Source organism: Haliotis rufescens, unplaced genomic scaffold, assembly GCF_023055435.1.
Source record: "Haliotis rufescens isolate VD_foot unplaced genomic scaffold, xgHalRufe1.0.p SCAF_10, whole genome shotgun sequence".
NCBI classification, from domain to species: domain Eukaryota; kingdom Metazoa; phylum Mollusca; class Gastropoda; order Lepetellida; family Haliotidae; genus Haliotis; species Haliotis rufescens.
In genome coordinates, this window is record NW_025963780.1 from 40715571 (window position 1) to 40739460 (window position 23890).

Genomic DNA, 23890 nt, shown 5'->3' on the forward strand with positions numbered 1-23890 from the left:
AACCATGCACATATCTATCTTCAGAGGTGGAGGACAATTTGTCAAAAATGAAAAGAAATGGCATCTGAAATTTACTGAGAAAATAATACCAGATTGTGAAATGTTTTTGGGTAAGACATCTGGGTAAGAAATTGGCATATCCATGGGCACCAAGTGCGCTCCCCTTCTTGCTGATTTGTCTATTTATGCATATGAATCGGAATTCCTGCTCGGATTGGCAAGGTCAAGACAACGTAATTTGGCCAAGAAGTTTAACTTAAGTGTCAGGTATATCGATGATCCGATACCGTTCAATAACCATTAAATAGCCAATTCTCTTCCACTGATTATCCCCCTGAACCAGAAATTAAGGGATCAATGAGACACCTTCATATTTAGATCTATGCATGAAGACACAAGGATTCCACAAGACTGTATGACAAGACTGTATGACAAGACTGTATGACAAGACTGGACTGTATGACAAGACTGTATGACAAGACTGGACCTTATGACAAGACTGTATTACAAGACTGGACCTTATGACAAGACTGGACTGTATGACAAGACTGTATGACAAGACTGTATGACAAGACTGTATGACAAGACTGGACCTTATGACAAGACTGTATTACAAGACTGGACCTTATGACAAGACTGTATGACAAGACTGGACTGTATGACAAGACTGTATGACAAGACCGTATGACAAGACTGTATGGCAAGACTGTATGACAAGACTGGACCTATGACAAGACTGTATTACAAGACTGGACCTTATGACAAGACTGTATGACAAGACTGGACTATATGACAAGACTGTATGACAAAACTGTATGACAAGACTGTATGACAAGACTGTATGACGAGACCGTATGACAAGACTGTATGACGAGACTGTATGACGAGACTGTATGACAAGACTGTATGACAAGACTGTATGACAAGACTGTATGACGAGACTGTATGACAAGACTGTATGACAAGACTGTATGACAAGACTGGACCGTATGACAAGACTGTATGACAAGACTGTATGACAAGACTGGACCTTATGACAAGACTGTATTACAAGACTGGACCTTATGACAAGACTGTATGACAAGACTGTATGACAAGACTGTATGGCAAGACTGTATGACAAGACTGTATGACAAGACTGTATGACAAGACTGTATGATAAGATTGTTGGAAGTTCGGATTTCCAAATTCGACGCATGAGTGACATAAATGATGTCCGATATAATTCCCGTGTTTGACTTGTAGCGTACGTTCCCGTGTTTGACTTGTAGCGTACGTTCCCGTGTTTTACTTGTAGCGTACGTTTCCGTGTTTGACTTGAAGCGTACGTTTCCGTGTTTGACTTGTAGCGTACGTTCCCGTGTTTTGTTTCAGGTGAACACATGACTTGCATTTGCATGACATTGTGACGGGTGGCACCGGTGGGGCAGGATACGCTCACCTTTTCGCGAACACCTGGTATCATCACTATGTGACAGTGATTGATAAACACATGCTCGTGATAAAGTCGGAGTCGTACAACCGATTCTGTTCTTGGCCGAGATTATTTATGAATATGGAAAGGCTTTGTCGCTTTTATTTATCTACCTGAACTAGAACAAGGAGACCAGTGACACCCCTTCGTCCGTTCGGGGGCACGGGTGGCCCAGTCGTCTAAGGCGCCGCGATTCGCTGTGCAGAGTTGCGTCCCTTGGGCACGCCAGAATCCTATGATTGTGGGTTCGAATTCCGGTTCACCCCGATTATGTTTCTAGGTTTGTCAGCACCATACCCGTGCTCGTGGGTTTCACCGAACTGATAAACGTCTGAGACCTGCATCACTTCGGGCTTTCCTCACACATTAAACTGACACGCCGTGATATAACTGGAATACTGTTAAAAGCGGCGTTAAACCCAACTCACTCACTCACCTTCGTCCGTTCCATATTTAGATCTCTGCAAAAAGATTAAAAGGGATAAAAGAACTCACTACAAGTCTATATGACAAAAGGGATGACTTCAACTTTTCAAATATAAGTAAACTTTCCCTTTATGTCGAGCAATATTCCTGCAGCTCCTGTCTTTGGTGTCTACATTTCACAACTGTTGAGGTACAATTGACCATGCACTTTCTACAAAGATGACAAAAGCATCATTTTGATTAAAAATGACAGAGTAATGGACCTTAATAGTTTGTTTTTTTTAAAATGTGGATCCCTTGTGGATTCGAACTATTTGAACCAAATTTCACCTGTTGTGGAATGAATGAGTGAGTGAGTGAGTGAGTGAGTGAGTGAGTGAGTGAGTGAGTGAGTGAATTCTCGAACTCTTAGATGAGCTCACTTCAGTAATCTCTGAGAAAAAGTGTCCCCACTGCAGACACTATGCACATAGTAAAATAGTGAGTGAGTATGGTTTTATACCGCTTTTAGCAATATTCCAGCAATATCACGGCGGCGGACACCAGAAATGGGCTTCACACATTGTACCCAGGTCGGGAATCGAACCCGGGTGTTCGGCGTAACGAGTGAACGCTTTAACCGTTGGGCTACCCAACTTCCCCCCTTTTGTGGAAAGAAGATGTGAAATTCCAGCTTCACTGGCCCTGTGGATTGTGAGGAGACGGTGTTTATAGTGTGAGTAAATGCATTTTGTAAGAATGTAAGAGCATGATCTGAAGTGCAAGGGTACAAAAGGTCCAAATTTAAGTGCTGAAAAACGGAACATGTTGAACCCTGCTACAAAATGTATCAAATGTCACCCCACTTGGAACAATCATTACCGAGTATTAGATATAAATAACATTTTGTAAAGTGGCTGCCGCCGTTATTTGAAAATACAACGGTAATCAATAATATTAATTCGATGTGATTCATTGTTGATTTTGTGTGTTTATCAGTTCCCCGCCTTCGATTGTGTTCCAAATTAGATATTTTACAGCTACAGCTACAAAACAAGACATATGTTTTATGTAAAACAATGAGCCCGAAATTCTTTTTAAGAAAAATACCTTGCAACAATGTAATTTAGGTGGCAGGCAATTTCTTATTTTATTCAACAGTCCGAAGAATAATATTTATTCAAGAATTGTCTGGGACAATTTATAGCGTGATAGAAAATACACGTTTGCACCGTATATGTACTGAGTGTTAAAAATAAAAAAAGGTCCATAAGAGAAAAACGCATAAGTCACTCTACGAACAAAAGACTTCTGTTTGTGGACATGGTGTACGGGCATCAACACCTTAGTGGAAGCGAGTTGAAGACCTTATGACCCTCGTAACGATTCTGAACATTTTCACACAACCACCTCCCTACAATTGTAATGGAATCTCCACAATATTTCAGCAGCTCCATCACTTAGTGTCTACATTTCACAACTTTTGAGTTACAATCAAGCATGCTCTTTCTAGGACTATTTCAAGGAGTTAATTAGTGCTGTTGCCATATTGTTTACCTATTGTATTGACTTCTGTGATTGTCAACAATTTCTAGTTATAGGTCGCACTTATGCTTCAGGAAAAAAAAGTTCCAAGTGCGAAATACCTGTATTTTTTTCAGAAAATCCAAATATATTCAAAGCAAACTTGGTACTGCACCTGTCCAATTGGTATAGAAACTGTATCCCCAATTGGAAAAGAATTCATGATTTACTTTTCCAGTAAAAGGTCGCACAAATGTTGAAGTAAAAACTATATTTTATAAGTTCACAACATCAAAATCATTATACTTTTTCAGAAAACTCACATATCAAAATCAAACTTTGCACTGCACCTCTTCTACTAGTATGGAGACTGTTCCCTAAATTTGAAAAAAAGTTATAGGTCGCACAAATGTTAAAGTAAAGACATGAAAAGAGCTGTATTTTTTCAGAAAATCCAAATACTGAAATCAAACTTGGACCTGCACCTCTCCTATAGGTAACGAGTGTTCACCAAGCTTGAAAAGAATCTATGCAGTATTTTTCAAGTTATAGGTCACACACAAAAAAGGTCCTCGAAAGAACGGACGGAAGGAAGGAATTCCTTGGTATAATTTTTAACCCCTTTTAGATCGGGGGTATAACAATTATTGATGATTATGTTAAAACTCTTAATTTGAAACAATTCAATATATGATCATAAGGTCCTGGAACTATGTCATTATCACTCATAAACTATTAATAATTAGGCCCAGTCGTCTAAGGCGCCGCGATTCGCTGTGCAGAGTTGCGTCCCTTGGACACACCAGAAACCTATGATTGTGGGTTCGAATCCCGGTTCACCCAAGCATATGGGTTGTTGAAGACCTATTCTTTCACGGATATTGACGGGTTTGATGTAATTGAAGAGCCCCCGAAGACTGCATACTTGAAGTACAAGTAAAATGTGAACCAAATGAAAAACATTGAGAGCCTATAGCCATGACATTGGTAATGTAGAAATGATACCGTGGACACAGGATACAGAAATCATTACACAATCTGACACAATCGGCACTGCCCTCCCTTACACGCCATCTCTCTCGCAACCGTCCTCCCCAAAACTAACTGCCTCACTCAGTCAATCAGTTTTATTCAGTACTTAAAAGGCCACAGGCTTATAGTGCACCGCGTATTTACATGTAGGTGATGTGGTTGTTAACTAACAATTCCGTTTCTATGTGACATCGCAGGATAAACATATGTTGAAAGGGTACATATCATAGTATCATTAGATGAAGTTAAAAGATCTACACACTTATGGACATTCGGGTGTACAGAGTAGAAAGATGGCAAATATTTATCACGTAAATGTTTGTAAGCTTGACATACCAGGAGAAAGTGAAACTCATCTTCAGTTGAATTTGTGTTACACAATGTGCATATTCTGTCTCTTCTATCAGTGTGATTATATCTACCAGTCTCTATATACAGGTTGTGAGAGGAACATCTAAATCGTGCTAGTGCAATTCTAAAAAAAATTAAACTCAAGTTTACAGAGGTACGCCTCAATTTCAATATTACTTTTCATGATTCTTTAATATAAACATTTATTTGATTTGGACATTAATTCTTACCATTTCTGCAAATACATATCTTTTAGTCTCTGGGTGAAGGACATTAAAAAGAGCGGTTCTGGTTCTACACACTGATTTATACCTCACATAATTAAAACCCGTAATAAATAATAATTCTTTTACGTTTGTTACCCAATTTCGTTTTCCAGTACTGTCGTAGAGTTTTAACATATCATAGCATTTCCTAGGGTTTCTATAATTAGTCATGTTTATCAAGCGAACTGCCCCACTCAGTCACACAATCACACCACAATCTCATAGAATCTATAAACATGCACAATATAGAATGAAAGGAACTCCACCTAACAAACCTCGAGCGTCAAACCGGAAGTAATAGCGTGTAGTAGCATAGACAAAGAGGGTTCTGTCGCACCCCAACCCGGGCCAGACCTATACCCTAAGAAAGCATTCATGGGGATCATAAGTTTATACGAATTATGTGATGACAATCCATGCTATATTTTGCTAAGCAAATTTTAGTAACTGCTTGACATAATTTAGCAACTGCTTAAGACATTTTAGCAACTGCTTGGCAAAATATAGCATGGAATTCGTAATTGCATAACGTGTATGCCAGAAAATAGGTCAATATATAACTTTACAGTAATCCATATGTGATATAAGGCAATAACCGAACCAGTTAACCAGTAACGCTACTGGGAGAGGTGGGTGGGTGGGTGTATTAGCGAAATTATGCCGTGCCGCCATGCAAGTTGTGAGATGAGATAGAGGCTTGGTGTTATACGAAGTTGAAAAATTGAAGTGGAACGAAAGATAACGGACCTGGACTTTGCAAAAAAATAATTTACACGGAATTTACACGGACTGCTTTCTTTACAAATCACATGAATGTATCTTTTTTCTGCTTACAACTGGTTTACAGAACACATTGAAGAAAAATATGTTTTAACTCCGTAGCCAGGTAAGCTTCCCTCCGGTAAGAAACCAACCAAACTGACGACGGGACATGTCCCAGGGGGAGTGAGTGAGTGAGGTTTTACGCCGCTTTTCGAACCCGGGTCTTCGGCGTGACGAGCTAACGCTTTAACCACTAGGCTACCCGACCGCCCCTGTCCCAGGGGGAGGCACAGAACCCAACAAAGAATCGCAGACGCACCAACTAAAGTCCACTCTATGTGAGTGTGCGAAAGCCACAGGATGGTCAGCAATACCAAGAATAGACAAATCATTGAGGGAGCACTGGGACAAGGCCTTGCATCCAAGTAAACTGTTGCAATAATATAATACAACAATATGTTAACGCTTTGTCATTAAGCAACTAAACAAGTTATGTAAGTCTAACAAAACCACTATTGCAACTGGAATCATGACCAGAAAGATAGCACCTGACCCAATGCCCACAGACGAGGGTCGTCCATCCGACATGGTCTTCCTCTTCCTTAACGAGGAGGATAAGTTGTATTTGGGAATAGACAGTTCTTTGACGATTGCATTCACAACGTCTTTGAATTCCTCGGATGAAAGACTCAATGAAGATCGACATCGGCATCTACAGAGGTTACTGCTGTTGGATGGTGTCCCAGAGGACGTGGTGTCCATGGAAGGAAGGGCTACTCCCATCGTTGTTTGTAAAATGGAGGCTGTTTCATTCAATGTCATATGTGTTGAGACAAGGGAGGTTACTCCGGGTAGAGATGATGTCGGGGAGATATCTTCAAGCGATGAAATAAGGGAGGTAATTCCATTCGCAGTTGAAACAAGGGATGGCACTCCAAATGACGACGAAAAAGAGGTAACTGTGAGAAACTTGTATGTATCCACAAAAGTCAATGTATGGAGTAGCGAGGATGATACTTCAGATGGCAAAGGAAATTGGATTTCAGTCGTGGAGTTGACGGTCAGTGGCGATGTTTGTGATGTGTAGTCACTTGATATTGTATCTTCCAAATAACTGCTATCGAGCATGGTGTTCAGCCTCTGAATGGTCGACGACGGCAAGAGACTGGAACTGAAATGCTCCTCCTCTGTAAAAGAGAACAATATAAATAACTGAAACACAACCTTTAAGGCATTAGGAGACGAACGCAAAACACCCATATCACAACTGCCTACCAAACATCCAGTCTCCTGTAGACTGTCACACACCCAGGCTATCTCTACTTGATATCACAACTGCCTACCAAACACCCAGTCTCCCGTAGATTGATCACACCAAGGCTATCTCAACGTGATATCATAACTACTTACCAAACACCCAATCTCCTGAAGACTGTCAACCACACAGGCTATCTCTACTTGATATCACAACTCCCTACCAAACACCCAGTCTCCTACTGTCACCCACCCAGGCTATCTCTACTTGATATCACAACTATCTACCAAACATCCAATATCCTGTAGACTGTCACCCAACCCAGGCTATCTCTACTTGATATCACAACTATCTACCAAACACCATATCTCCTGTAGACTGACACCCACACAGGCTATCTCTACTTGATATCACAACTCCCTACCAAACACCCAGTCTCATGTAGACTGTCACACACCCAGGCTATCTCTACTTGATATCACAACTATCTACCAAACACCCAATCTCCTGTAGACTGTCACCCACACAGGCTATCTCTACTTGATATCACAACTCCCTACCAAACACCCAGTCTCCTACTGTCACACACCCAGGCTATCTCTACTTGATATCACAACTCCCTACCAAACACCCAGTCTCATGTAGACTGTCACCCACACAGGCTATCTCTACTTGATATCACAACTCCCTACCAAACACCCAATCTCCAACTGTCACACACCCAGGCTATCTCTACTTGATATCACGACTATCTACCAAACACCCAATCTCCTGTAGACTGTCACCCACCCAGGCTATCTCTACTTGATATCACAACTCCCTACCAAACACCCAGTCTCCTACTGTCACACACCCAGACTATCTCTACTTGATATCACAACTATCTACCAAACATCCAATCTCCCGTAGACTGTCACCCACACAGGCTATCTCTACTTGATATCACAACTATCTACCAAACACCCAGTCTCCTACTGTCACACACCCAGGCTATCTCTACGTGATATCACAACTACCTACCAAACATCCAGTCTCCTACTGTCACACACCCAGGCTATCTCTACTTGATATCACAACTACCTACCCAACATCCAGTCTCCTACCGTAACACACCCAGGCTATCTCTACTTGATATCACAACTACCTACCAAACATCCAGTCTCCTACTGTAACACACCCAGGCTATCTCTACTTGATATCACAACTACCTACCAAACATCCAATCTCCTACTGTAACACACCCAGGCTATCTCTACTTGATATCACAACTATCTACCAAACACCAAGTCTCCTACTGTAACACACACAGGCTATCTCTACTTGATATCACAACTAACTACCAAACACCCAGTGTCCTACTGTAACACACACAGGCTATCTCTACTTGATATCACAACTATCTACCAAACACCCAGTCTCCTACTGTCACACACCCAGGCTATCTCTACGTGATATCACAACTACCTACCAAACATCCAGTCTCCTACTGTAACACACACAGGCTATCTCTACTTGATATCACAACTACCTACCCAACATCCAGTCTCCTACCGTAACACACCCAGGCTATCTCTACTTGATATCACAACTACCTACCCAACATCCAGTCTCCTACTGTAGCACACCCAGGCTATCTCTACTTGATATCACAACTACCTACCCAACATCCAGTCTCCTACCGTAACACACCCAGGCTATCTCTACTTGATGTCACAACTACCTACCCAACATCCAGTCTCCTACTGTAGCACACCCAGGCTATCTCTACTTGATGTCACAACTACCTACCAAACACCCAGTCTCCTACTGTAACACACCCAGGCTATCTCTACTTGATATCACAACTACCTACCAAACATCCAGTCTCCTACTGTAACACACCCAGGCTATCTCTACTTGATATTACAACTACCTACCAAACACCCAGTCTCCTACTGTCACACACCCAGGCTATCTCTACTTGATATCACGACTACCTACAAAACACCCAGTCTCCTACTGTAGCACACCCAGGCTATCTCTACTTGATGTCACAACTACCTACCAAACACCCAGTCTCCTACCGTAACACACCCAGGCTATCTCTACTTGATGTCACAACTACCTACCAAACATCCAGTCTCCTACTGTAACACACCCAGGCTATCTCTACGTGATATCACAACTCCCTACAAAACACCCAGTCTCCTACTGTAACACACACAGGCTATCTCTACTTGATATCACAACTACCTACCAAACACCCAGTCTCCTACTGTAACACACACAGGCTATCTCTACTTGATATCATAACTACCTACCAAACATCCAGTCTCCTACTGTAACACACTCAGGCTATCTCTACTTGATGTCACAACTACCTACCAAACACCCAGTCTCCTACCGTAACACACACAGGCTATCTCTACTTGATATCACAACTACCTACAAAACACCCAGTCTCCTACTGTAACACACTCAGGCTATCTCTACTTGATATCACAACTACCTACCAAACACCCAGTCTCCTACTGTTACACACCCAGGCTATCTCTACTTGATATCACAACTACCTACCAAACACCCAGTCTCCTACCGTAACACACACAGGCTATCTCTACTTGATATCACAACTACCTACCAAACACCCAGTCTCCCGTGGAGCCCCAACCTGTTGTCACTGCAATAGATGTCACGTGATGAGTGGTATCTGCGAGCTGCATGAAAGTGCTAACTCCAACCTCGGTTCCAGTTCCGACTTTAATGACCCCTGATGACCAGCTGACCCAGAAGGGTTTGGCTCTTGAAGAATCCAGCGGTGTGTGGTTTTTGGAATCTTTAATTGACCCTTGCTGACGTATCCTAATGACAGACTTGGTGTTTCCCCAACCGCCAATCACAATTTCGTACATGTCCTGGGGAACAGCTCCATTGTCTGGAGTGTACAGCCCAATATGGGCATCGTTGGCGGCGGTGAGGTTAAACCGGACAGAAGTTCGCATATACACAGTGACACCTAGTGGGGCGAGGGGCAGGTAACTTTGCTGGCTTGGTGTATGCACGGATACGCTTGCATCTGTAATGACAGCCATGGTAAAAGAAAATATGAAATATACCTAAAACCAGTTTATCGTCATCATCAAAGATGAAAGTTGTGCCGCTTTTTCAATAAGGTATCTACCATCCGTTAGCAGGACAATTGCCACCCGGAAATTACCACCTAGGAAAATTACCACCGGTGCACCCACACCCCTGAAAATTAACCGTGATAACACCCCTTTCTGACTTTACAAATTCTGCTTGTTATCCATGCCTGTGAACAATGCATTTCCATCATGCCAGTTAGGATCCGGGTTGGAATAGATCTTCAGGAACCCCTGCAACGATGCTTGTCGTAAGAAGCGACTAACGGGTTCTGGTGCTCAGGTTCGCTGACTTGGTTGATGCATGTCATCGTATCCCTATTACGTGGATCGATGATCATGGAGTCAATCACTGGATTGTCTGGTAAAGACTCGATTATATGAAGACTGCATTCAAATAGCTGGAATATTGTGCGGCGATAAACAACAAACAAACAAAAGCTTGTCCATCATGTTGTTGTTATTTTAAGTGTTCACGACGTCGCCTTCATTGTATGACTGTGGCATTTTGAGGATGTAGAGTTGAATTTTGTATGGCCATCTGCCGATCTTACTTGCGTCCCATTGGGCTTGCATTATTTCGGCTATGGAGGCTATGATTTTGCTTTTTATCTCTGGCATGCTGGTGTGTTTCTGTGTGTGAGGTGGTTGTGTTCGGCCACGTTTATGTCAGTGAGGTTGGTTGTGTTCTGCCATTTGAATGGATGTAAGGTTGGTTGTGTTCGGCCACGTTTATGTATGTAAGGTTTGTTGTGTTCGGCCATGTGAATGTATGTGAAAGTGGTTGTGTTCTGCCACGTTTATGTATGTAAGGTTGGTTGTGTTCTGCCACGTTTATGTATGTAAGGTTGGTTGTGTTCGGCCACGTTTATGTATGTAAGGTTGGTTGTGTTCCGCCACGTTTATGTATGTAAGGTTGGTTGTGTTCGGCCATGTGAATGTATGTGAAAGTGGTTGCGTTCTGCCACGTTTATGTATGTAAGGTTGGTTGTGTTCGGCCACGTTTATGTATGTAAGGTTGGTTGTGTTCGGCCATGTGAATGTATGTGAGGCTGGTTGTGTTCGGCCACGTTTATGTGTGTGAGGTTGGTTGTGTTCGGCCATGTGAATGTATGTGAGGTTGGTTGTGTTCGGCCACGTTTATGTGTGTGAGGTTGGTTGTGTTCTGCCACGTTTATGTGTGTGAGGTTGGTTGTGTTCGGCCACGTTTATGTCAGTGAGGGAGGTTGTATTCGGCTTTGTTTATGTGTGTGAGGTTGGTTGTAGGTCGGCCATCTGAATGTATTTGAGGTTGACTACCATTCCAGACTACGCTTTGAAAAATGTCGAATATAAATTTAATAACTGACCTATCAACCCAGGTTGTGTTCTGCCATGATTATATGTGTGAGATGGTTGTGTTCGGCCACGTTTTTGTCAGTAAGGTTGGTTGTGTTCGGCCACGTTTGTGTGTGAGGTTGGTTGTGTTCTGCCATGTGAATGAATGTAAGGTTGGTTGTGTTCGGCCACGTTTATGTGTGTGAGGTTGGTTGTGTTCTGCCACGTTTATGTGTGTGAGGTTGGTTGTGTTCTGCCATGTGAATGAATGTAAGGTTGGTTGTGTTCGGCCACGTTTATGTGTGTAAGGTTGGTTGTGTTCTGCCATGTTTATGTGTGTGAGGTTGGTTGTGTTCTGCCACGTTTATGTGTGTGAGGTTGGTTGTGTTCTGCCATGTGAATGTATGTGAGGTTTGTTGTGTTCGGCCACGTTTATGTGTGTGAGGTTGGTTGTGTTCGGCCATGTGAATGTATGTGAGGTTGGTTGTGTTCGGCCACGTTTATGTGTGTGAGGTTGGTTGTGTTCTGCCACGTTTATGTGTGTGAGGTTGGTTGTGTTCGGCCACGTTTATGTCAGTGAGGGAGGTTGTATTCGGCTTTGTTTATGTGTGTGAGGTTGGTTGTAGGTCGGCCATCTGAATGTATTTGAGGTTGACTACCATTCCAGACTACGCTTTGAAAAATGTCGAATATAAATTTAATAACTGAACTATCAACCCAGGTTGTGTTCTGCCATGTTTATATGTGGGAGATGGTTGTGTTCGGCCACGTTTTTGTCAGTAAGGTTGGTTGTGTTCGGCCACGTTTGTGTGTGAGGTTGGTTGTGTTCTGCCATGTGAATGAATGTAAGGTTGGTTGTGTTCGGCCACGTTTATGTGTGTGAGGTTGGTTGTGTTCTGCCACGTTTATGTGTGTGAGGTTGGTTGTGTTCTTCCATGTGAATGAATGTAAGGTTGGTTGTGTTCGGCCACGTTTATGTGTGTGAGGTTGGTTGTGTTCTGCCATGTTTATGTGTGTGAGGTTGGTTGTGTTCTGCCACGTTTATGTGTGTGAGGTTGGTTGTGTTCTGCCATGTGAATGTATGTGAGGTTTGTTGTGTTCGGCCACGTTTATGTGTGTGAGGTTCGTTGTGTTCGGCCATGTGAATGTATGTGAGGTTGGTTGGGTTCGGCCACGTTTATGTGTGTGAGGTTGGTTGTGTTCGGCCACGTTTATGTGTGTGAGGTTGGTTGTGTTTGGCCATGTGAATGTATGTGAGGTTGGTTGTGTTCGGCCACGTTTATGTGTGCGAGGTTGGTTGTGTTCGGCCACGTTTATGTGTGTGAGGTTGGTTGTAGGTCGGCCATGTGAATGTATTGGAGGTTGACTACCATTCCAGACTAGGCTTTGAAAAATGTCGAATATAAATTTAATAACTGAACTATCAACCCAGGTTGTGTTCTGCCATGTTTATATGTGTGAGTTGGTTGTGTTCGGCCACGTTTTTGTCAGTTAGGTTGGTTGTATTCGGCCATGTGAATGCAAGTAAGGTTGGTTGTGTTCGGCCACGTTTATGTGTATGAGGTTGGTTGTGTTCGGCCATGTGAATGTATGTGAGGTTGGTTGTGTTCGGCCACGTTTATGTGTGAGAGGTTGGCTGTGTTCGGCCACGTTTATGTGTGTGAGGTTGGTTGTGTTCGGCCATGTGAATGTATGTGAGGTTGGTTGTGTTCGGCCATGTGAATGTATTTGAGGTTGACTACCATTCTAGACTACGCTTTGAAAAATGTCGCATATAAATTTAATAACTGAACTATCAACCCAGGTTGTGTTCGGCCACGTTTATGTATGTAAGGTTTGTTGTGTTCGGCAACGTTTATGTATGTAAGGTTGGTTGTGTTCGGCCACGTTTGTGTATGTAAGGTTTGTTGTGTTCGGCCATGTTTATGTGTGTAAGGTTGGTTCTGTTCGGCCACGTTTATGTATGTAAGGTTTGTTGTGTTCGGCCACGTTGATGTATGTAAGGTTGGTAGTGTTCGGCCACGTTTATGTATGTAAGGTTTGTTGTGTTCGGCCATGTTTATGTATGTAAGGTTTGTTGTGTTCGGCCACGTTTATGTATGTAAGGTTTGTTGTGTTCGGCCACGTTTATGTATGTAAGGTTGGTTGTGTTCTGTCACGTTTATGTATGTAAGGTTGGTTGTGTTCTTTCACGTTTATGTATGTAAGGTTGGTTGTGTTCGGCCACGTTTATGTATGTAAGGTTTGTTGCGTTCGGCCATGTTTATGTATGTAAGGTTTGTTGTGTTCGGCCACGTTTATGTATGTAAGGTTGGTTGTGTTCGGCCACGTTTATGTATGTAAGGTTTGTTGTGTGCGGCCATGTTTATGTATGTAAGGTTTGTTGTGTTCGGCCACGTTTATGTATATAAGGTTGGATGTGTTCGGCCAGGGTTAGGTCTGTGAGGTTGGTTGTGTTCGGCCACGTTTATGTGTGTGAGGTTGATTGTGTTCGGCCATGTTTATATGTGTTAGGTGGTTGTGTTCGGCCACGTTTTTGTCAGTGAGGCTGGCTGTATTCGGCCATGTGAATGAATGTAAGGTTGGTTGTGTTCGGCCACGTTTATGTATGTAAGGTTGGTTGTGTTCTGCCACGTTTATGTTTGTAAGGTTTGTTGTGTTCGGCCACGTTTATGTATGTAAGGTTTGTTGTGTTCGGCAACGTTTATGTATGTAAGGTTGGTTGTGTTCGGCCACGTTTATGTATGTAAAGTTGGATGTGTTCGGCCAGGGTTAGGTCTGTGAGGTTGGTTGTGTTCGGCCACGTTTATGTGTGTGAGGTTGATTGTGTTCGGCCATGTTTATATGTGTTAGGTGGTTGTGTTCGGCCACGTTTTTGTCAGTGAGGCTGGCTGTATTGGGCCATGTGAATGAATGTAAGGTTGGTTGTGTTCGGCCACGTTTATGTATGTAAGGTTTGTTGTGTTCGGCCACGTTTATGTATGTAAGGTTTGTTGTGTTCGGCCACGTTTATGTATGTAAGGTTGGTTGTGTTCGGCCATGTTTATGTATGTAATGTTTGCTGTGTTCGGCCACGTTTATGTATGTAAGGTTTGTTGTGTTCGGCCACGTTTATGTATGTAAGGTTGGTTGTGTTCGGCCACGTTTATGTATGTAAGGTTGGATGTGTTCGGCCAGGGTTAGGTCTGTGAGGTTGGTTGTGTTCGGCCACGTTTATGTGTGTGAGGTTGATTGTGTTCGGCCATGTTTATATGTGTTAGGTGGTTGTGTTCGGCCACGTTTTTGTCAGTGAGGCTGGCTGTATTGGGCCATGTGAATGAATGTAAGGTTGGTTGTGTTCGGCCACGTTTATGTATGTAAGGTTGGTTGTGTTCGGCTATGTTTATGTATGTAAGGTTGGTTGTGTTCGGCCACGTTTACGTATGTAAGGTTGGTTGTGTTCGGCCATGTTTATGTTTGTAAGGTTTGTTGAGTTCGGCCACGTTTATGTATGTAATGTTTGTTGTGTTCGGCCACGTTTATGTATGTTAGGTTTGTTGTGTTCGGCAACGTTGATGTATGTAAGGTTGGTTGTGTTCGGCCATGTTTATGTGTGTTAGGTTGGTTATGTTCGGCCACGTTTATGTGTGTCAGGTGGTTGTGTTCACCCATGTTCATGTGTGTGAGGTTGGCTGTGTTCGGCCATGTTTATGTGTGTTAGGTTGGCTGTGTTCTGCCACGTTTATGTGTGTCAGGTGGTTGTGTTCACCCATGTTCATGTGTGTGAGGTTGGCTGTGTTCGGCCATGTTTATGTGTGTTAGGTTGGCTGTGTTCTGCCACGTTTATGTGTGTCAGGTGGTTGTGTTCACCCATGTTCATGTGTATGAGGTTGGTTGTGTTCGGCCACGTGTATGTCTGTAAGGTTGGATGTGTTCGGCCAGGGTTAGGTCTGTGAGGTTGGTTGTGTTCGGCCACGTTTATGTGTGTGGGGTGGTTGTGTTCGGCCATGTTTATGTGTGTGAGGTTGGTTGTGTTCGGCCACGTTTATGTCAGTGAGGGAGGTTGTATTCGGCTTTGTTTATGTGTGTGAGGTTGGTTGTAGGTCGGCCATGTGAATGTATGTGAAAGTGGTTGTGTTCTGCCATGTGAATGTATGTGAGGTTGGTTGTGTTCGGCCACGTTTATGTGTGTGAGGTTGGTTGTGTTCTGCCATGTGAATGTATGTGAGGTTGGTTGTATTCGGCTTTGTTTATGTGTGTGAGGTTGGTTGTAGGTCGGCCATGTGAATGTATTTGAGGTTGACTACCATTCCAGACTACGCTTTGAAAATTGTCGAATATAGATTTAATAACTGAACTATCAACCCAGGTAGGTGTAACCGATAGTTGGTTTAATTGCAGGTAATTTAGCTATACCTACTTCCTTTGCATTAGATCTCGGACAAAAATATGTAATCACTGTATGCAATAAGAAGTGGTGTCACACGAACTGCACAAGAGAAGGGATTAGAAATGAATTTGTTTAGTTTTGTTTGCTTGTTGTTTAACGCCGAACTAAACAGTATTCCAGCTATATGACGGCGGTCTGTAAATTATCGACCAGACAATCCAGTGATTGGCATCGTGACCATCGATCCACACAATTGGGATATGATGACATGTATGAAAAATATAGCGAGTCTGACCACCCGATCCCGTTAGTCGCATCTTACGACAGGCACAGTCGCCTTTTGTGGCAAGCATGGGTTGCTGAAGACATATTCTACCCCTGATCTTCACGACAAGCATGGATTGCTGAAGACCTATTCTACCCCTGATCTTCACGGCAAGCATGGATTGCCGAAGACCTATTCTATCCCTGATCTTCACGGCAAGCATGGGTTGCCGAAGACCTATTCTATCCCTGATCTTCACGGCAAGCATGGGTTGCTAAAGACCTATTCTACCCCTGATCTTCACGGCAAGCATGGGTTGCTGAAGACCTATTCTACCCCTGATCTTCACGGCAAGCATGGGTTGCTAAAGACCTATTCTACCCCTGATCTTCACGGCAAGAATGGGTTGCTGAAGACCTATTCTACCCCTGATCTTCACGGCAAGCATGGGTTGCTGAAGACCTATTCTACCCCTGATCTTCACGGCAAGCATGGGTTGCTAAAGACCTATTCTACCCCTGATCTTCACGGCAAGCATGGGTTGCTGAAGACCTATTCTACCCCTGATCTTCACGGCAAGCATGGGTTGCTGAAGACCTATTCTACCCCTGATCTTCACAGCAGGCATGGGTTGCTGAAGACCTATTCTACCCCTGATCTTCACGGCAAGCATGGGTTGCTAAAGACCTATTCTACCCCTGATCTTCACGGCAAGCATGGGTTGCTGAAGACCTATTCTACCCCTGATCTTCACGGCAAGCATGGGTTGCTGAAGACCTATTTTACCCCTGATCTTCACAGCAGGCATGGGTTGCTGAAGACCTATTCTACCCCTGATCTTCACGGCAAGCATGGGTTGCTGAAGACCTATTCTACCCCTGATCTTCACGGCAAGCATGGGTTGCTGAAGACCTATTCTACCCCTGATCTTCACGGCAAGCATGGGTTGCTAAAGACCTATTCTACCCCTGATCTTCACGGCAAGCATGGGTTGCTGAAGACCTATTCTACCCCTGATCTTCACGGCAAGCATGGGTTGCTAAAGACCTATTCTACCCCTGATCTTCACGGCAAGCATGGGTTGCTAAAGACCTATTCTACCCCTGATCTTCACGGAAAGCATGGGTTGCTGAAGACCTATTCTACCCCTGATCTTCACGGCAAGCATGGGTTGCTGAAGACCTATTCTACCCCTGATCTTTACGGCAAGCATGGGTTGCTGAAGACCTGTTCTACCCCTGATCTTCACGGCAAGCACGGGTCGATCAGGAGAGAAGCGGAGGACGTATTACTGGACAGTAGCATCTCAGCAAACATGTTCACGTCTTTGAGAGGCATTTACAAGTTGGAACGGTAATGTGTGTCTGTGCATCAATTATCTTGTAAAAACCCAAAATACATGAAAATTAAATTTATTGAGTGGCAGTGGCAAGGGATTAACTGTATACTGAACCATTGTATTGTTTTAAGCTGTAGTTTTGGCAGACAAACAGGGATAGTTTATTAAAGTCTAAAATTAGGTACAGCTATATTACAAACAGGTTAAATATATAGAAATGTAGACAGCCGCTATCTAGCTGAAATAATGCCGAGGCGACCTTAAAGTTTAATTACACACTCACTTCACAGCCAGAGACTAGTATATCCAGTATAACATAATACCTTTCCTCATACGAAAGCATAAAATATTTAAATGAAGCCTATCTGTTTAAAATGCTCGTATCACAACGCCTAAAAGGTATTATATACATTTCCATCAATTATACATTAAACCATTTAAACACATTAGATTTGCCATTAGAAAGCCATATTTCTGTGAATTAGTTGAAAGACAATATCTGTAAAAGAAGATAAATATTCATGAAAAGAAGATGGCATGTATATACTTTTGTAAACGATAACAATGCTTGATTGAAGAGTTATATCTGCGCTTCTCGGTGACAATAAGCCACTTTGTTGTAAGCGACTGAAGCGCGTACGTGCGGAAGTTATAAAAATCTGCCGCTCAGCGCATGCAAATCAAGGACAGATAAATATGCTTCTAAGTAGACATGGAGACATGTTTTCTATGATACCAAGTTTGATGTAAGCAGTAAAACAGCATTTTCAGATCACAGTTTTTTAATGTCACATTGAGTAAAAACGACGGCTAGGTAGAAAGAATACATATTAACAGTTATGAAGATAAATATTATAAATGGAGGAATACAAAGTCAGCGGAGGCTTTTGTTTCTTAAAATGTACATGTATGAGTCAGTTTACGCTGTTGTCAATTGTATGATTTTTTTGGCTTTTGGTCCATACTGAATAAATGGTATTGCTGGTGACAAGACGCGACTAAATTTCATCGGATGGTTTTATGGCGCTCCCCCTTACATCAATGGCGCCGATCTTACGTTTTCTTACTCTGGTTAACCTAGCCCAATGTTGAATATATATAACCTCGAACGTGCTGTCACTGGAATACTGCTGACGGAGGCATGGCACAACATTTACTCAATCAATCCCAAAATTAACCTGAGATCCATCTTCCATCCACATCCCGAATATCAGTGAGTCTGTCACCAGATCTCCATTCAAACCCAGTGCCAGTTTGGCCGTCGTGAGTCTTAAAGCAACCTTTCCATCACCGTCTCCATCTTAACCATCGCCCATACATCTAAATATACTGGCTCAATGTCATCAAATTCACAATACATCACAACGACATTCACAATCTATTTTCTTTCACCCTCGGCTAGAGGGCGGTCGGGTAGCCTTGTGGTTAAAGCGTTTGCTCGTCACGCCGAAGACCCGGGTTCGATTCCCGACATGGGTACAATGTGTGAATCCCATTTCTGGTGTCCCCCGCCGTGATATTGCTGGAATATTGCTGAAAGCGGCGTAAAACAAAACTCACTCACTCACCCTCGGCTAAATATTCATAAACCCATTATACCTTTCCCTTATAACGTTTTATAACGTTCAGATTTTGGATCTGTTTGCAAAACGTTATAAGTTTTCAAATTAACGGCACTGAAAATATAAGTTTCAGACTCACCCACATCACGCAGATTTTCAGCTCCCAGAATAAAGATGAGCACAACAGGGAGTATCTCCATCTTCACCATTCGCTCACGCAGCCAGTGAAGCCTCTCGCCGGGTGCTACATATGTATAATGATGCTATGCCTTGACGACAATCTGCCGACACGGTTCTTCTCGATCAATAAAACGCACACATAGAGCCAGCTTGTATATACTGTTCCAACCAGACACGGTATCCTGTTTTAAGCATATCATATATCTATAGCATGTCTTCAGTAGCTGATAGCATGGAATGGTGCACGTGCAATGTATGGTATTCTTTGCTTGTACAAATTGGAAGGTGTTTACAACTACAAAAATTTACAACAATCATGTCAACAACTGATAAAGATACTCTAAAAAATCTATCAATGTACATTTATCATGCTATGTTTATTACAATATGACCTCTTAAACGGACCTGTAACCACTCCCGAAAACAGAATTGTACTATGGGCCTGAGGCCTTTCAGTATGGAATAAAACCTATCCTATCCTATCCTATCCTAACTACACATAGAAATTCGCTTTATTACACAGCTTGCTAGTATATACCATATTTAGACTTGGAAATGGAAATGGAAATGTCATCGTTCTCAAATAAGATCGGTTGAGACGAGGTTTTGAAGCAGTGCCGACAGTTGAGCATGGTTCCAAAACTAAATCGCAAATTGCCAAAGACTTGGGTATCCCTCTAAACACACTGTCAACCTGGATTAAAAAGTCGGCAACGATTAAGGAGGATTTTCTTCAATCGTCATTCTCTCCGTTTCATAAGAGAATGCGTACCGCTTAAATATTTTAATGTGATAAGGGCCTTCACTATTCCTATCTCCGGGGGTATGATCATGGCCAAAGCAGAAGAGGTAGCCAGGTGAGACTTCACAAGCACCACTGGCTGGTTATATCGATTTAATGCTTGACATGAACTTGTCTTCAAACGCGTTTGCGGTGAGGAGGTGAGGTGAAATTGGGTTTAACGTCGCGTCCAAGATTATTGCACTTATATAGCGACGTGCATGCATGTGTGCGTGTGTGTGTGTGTGGCTGCTTGTACTAGACCGGACAGATGCCGACTTATAGTGCTAGCCCAGTGAGATACCATGCCCCAGTTTAACATGAATATCCCACTCAGACACAGTATACTGACTCCGAGCCGACCAGTCCTTGCTTTAACCCCTTAATGTCGAGCGCCAGACAAGGTAACAACAAGTACCATCTTTTAACGTCTTTTGGTATGACGCGGCCGGGGATGAAACCCCGGACCTTCCGCTCTCCGGGCGGACGCTCTACCATTAGACCACGGAGGCGGTCTGCGGTGAGAAGAATGCCCAAAACACGCAGACTGATGACTTAGTTTACAATACAATGAGAAGGGATTGTTTTACAGACTGTCGCCTGATGAAAAATAGACTTTATTGCTGGTAAATGTCATTGCCGTAAGAAACAACTATGCTTGTCGTAAGAGGCGAAAAAGGGATTTGGTGGTCAGGCTAGCTGACTTAGTTGATGTAATTTCATCATATCATTATTGCGTAGATCGATGCTCATGATTTCCAGCACTGGATTTTCCGGTACAGACGCGATTATTTACAGACCGCTGTCATATAGTTTGAATATTGCTGAGTACGGCGTTAAACAACAAACATTCAAACAAAATCTTGTTCGGTCGTCGTTCTCGTTCGTTCTAATTTCCCTTTAGGAAGGCCTTCGGGAGAACTCGTAACTGTTTCAATCATGCTGGGTTCCACATCACCGCTGATGACCCCTAAGATGACCTTGAAGATGAACCTCCCGCTCTCTCATCTCATCAGCGTCATCATCACCCTTGCCGACTTTGCCAGCGCTGACGACAGGTTATTTACCTGCAGTCCTGTATCCGATGACGATGTTGTGGAAGGGGCAGCTGCTGCCTGACGTCCATTCACGCCAGACGTCAATCACCAACACACGTCGGACATTATTCAATTCACTCAAATGACTCAGATGATATAATTCCGATTTCGCTCAATCTTATGTTAAGTTTTATATAAGCCCACAATGCGGAGGTGGAAAATGTGAGCTTTTTTTATTTCTCACGTGTATGTTCATAAGAGTAATGTTGGACATGTATTTTAATTTTTCGTTATTTGTTTGCCGCATATGTTTCTTGTTATTCATTCCTCCTGTAAATTGGTAAATGTATGCCAAGTATATTTATCGATTGTGTCTGTCGAAGCTCGGATTACTCAAAGTATTTTTGGAGGTCCTTCAACTTCAACACAACGGTGTTTGACTAAATTTGAGATACAACCTTGTCCAGAATCTGTAACTCTACAGTTACCCGTGGATGTGATATACGGCGGGACCCGTGTTTTTTATCACGAGAAAGACTATTTTGGTAAATTGTTTCCTGGGTGTCGATTGAGCAACAACCATTGTAGAAAAGTGCACTGTAACAAAACAGCAATGGGTTTGTGTGTGCAAATTTGTAATGCTGGACCTCACTACTGATAACATCTATGTAAAGTGTTGGGGGAAAGACATTTAAGCAAGATTGATTGATTGATTGTTGTTTAACGCCGCACTCAGCAATATTCCAGCTATATGACGGCAGTCTGTAAATAATCGAATCTGGACCAGACAATCCAGTGATTGATATCATGAGCATCGATCCATGCAATTGGGATCGATGACATGCATCAACCAAGTCAGCGAGCCTGACCACCCGATCCCGTTAGTCGCCTTTTACGACAAGCATAGTCGCCTTTTGCGGCAAGCATGGGTTGCTGAAGACCTATTCTACCCAGGATCTTCACGGGTCCATTTAAGCAAGAAGTAGGAATCCCCATGGGCACCAATTGTGCTCCCCTTTATGCTGATCTGTATCTTGTGCAAATGAATCTGCTCGGATTGGCAAAGTCAAAACAAAGTAATTTGGCCAACAAGTTTAACTTAAGCTTCAGGCATATCCATAATTTGAAAACGTTCATCTAAAAGCCAATTCCCTTCCACTGACGTACCTAGCTTAACTAGAAATGAAGGGAAACCAGTGAGAACCCGTGTGATTCATATTTAGACCCCTCCCCCAACCCTCCACCCCCTGGGGACATGGCGTAGAATGTGTCCCCAGAACCCCATTGCTTGTCGGTTGAGGCGACCGAATTGGGCAACCTGTTTGCCGTGGGTTGCGCCCCCGTGTTGGTGGAGGACGGGATTCTTGTGGTTATGGGCACTGGTGAGTGAGTGAGTTGGGTTTAACGCCGCTTTTAACAGTATTCCAGTTATATCGCGGCGTGTCAGCTTAATGTGGGAGGCAAGCCCGAAGTGATGCAGGTCTTAGACGTTTACCACCTCGGTGAAACCCACAAGCACGGGTATGGTGCTGACAAACCTAGAAACATAATCGCGGCGAACCGGGATTCGAACCCACAATCATAGGTTTCTGGCGTGCCAAAGGGAAACAACTCTGCACAGCGAATCGCGGCGCCTTAGACGACTGGGCCACCCGTGCCCCCTACTTCACCTGGACGGGTTGTAGAATGGCCCCGATTCTATCAATCGGCTGGTCACGCCATGTCCTGTGCATGGACATTTGAAGTTCAAAACATTTTCAGTTATGAAATATGTTGATGTTATTATATTGCCTAGAGTCCTATGCCAATCTGTTTATATAGCCCTCATGGGCCGAACCAGTCTGGCACGTCTTCTTTAAAATATTATGGTCTTTCATGTCTGTATTACACTTTTGTAGACCTGGTGTTGCAGGTTGGCTTTCTGCTGCAACATCGTCCTTGATGACACTCGATGGCGGATGGGGATAGAATGTTGAATTCTATTACCCAAAAACGAAATGACAGAAATAGAAAAACCAAACACTTACTTGTTCCCCTTTGATCTGCAAAACTTCCAAAGTCTCTCAAAAAGCTATTTTAACATCGGTGTGGAATTGTGCGCGACTTTAATGGGCTTTGGGGTAGTGCCAATTCAAACAGTAAATGGGAGATATTAGAAGATTTAATTTCAAACAAATTGCGCGACTTTAATGGGCTTTGGAGTAGTGCCAATTCAAACAGTAAATGGGAGATATTAGAAGATTTAATTTCTTACAACTATTTATGTATTTGTAATGATAATTCTAAAACCTATTTACTTCCTGGAACAGGTGCCTACTCATATCTTGATTTATCTCTTGCAGACTATGATTCTTCTTAACGAATTCGGATGGTCGGTCCACATGACCTCTGTGGAAGTGACCATTTCCTGATGATATTAAAACCTGTTACCCCATCTGACGAGCCTCATTCAACAAGATGCCACTTTTCCAAAGCTAACTGGCCATTATTTCAAATACGCCCATCAAACAAATTAACACCTGTTCTTTTTATTGACGTTCTGATCCAATACAAGCATTCTCTGATGAAATGAATAAAATAGCTGATGCATGTGTTCCTAAGTCCTCTACAAATCCTCACATCTGTAATCCATGGTTTAACAATGACTGCAAAGAAGTAGGAAGGCAAGGAAAAAGGCTGAGCACTATATCCGTCGCCATCCAATGGTGCATAATTTGAATAAAATTAAAATGTTAAACAAAATAAACGCCCATCTTGGCAATATTATGTTTCAAAAATATCTTCACATACACCCATGTCCACAGTGTGGCAGCTGATTCAGAAAATTAAAGGTAAGGATTCTATATCTA

At 42.9% G+C, this 23890-nt stretch overlaps 1 protein-coding gene across 1 annotated transcript; it reads right to left on the bottom strand.

The window, feature by feature from the left end:
* Positions 1 to 6048: 6048 nt before the first annotated feature.
* LOC124146734 lies at positions 6049 to 19376 on the bottom strand. The gene is made up of 3 exons (XM_046517172.2): positions 19183 to 19376; positions 9690 to 10124; positions 6049 to 7001 (listed from the first exon to the last, which is right to left on the bottom strand). The coding sequence occupies exons 1-3, from the start codon at positions 19250 to 19252 to the stop codon at positions 6274 to 6276; spliced, it is 1233 nt and encodes a 410-aa protein (XP_046373128.2). The 5' UTR covers positions 19253 to 19376; the 3' UTR covers positions 6049 to 6273.
* Between the last annotated feature and the right edge of the window lie 4514 nt (positions 19377 to 23890).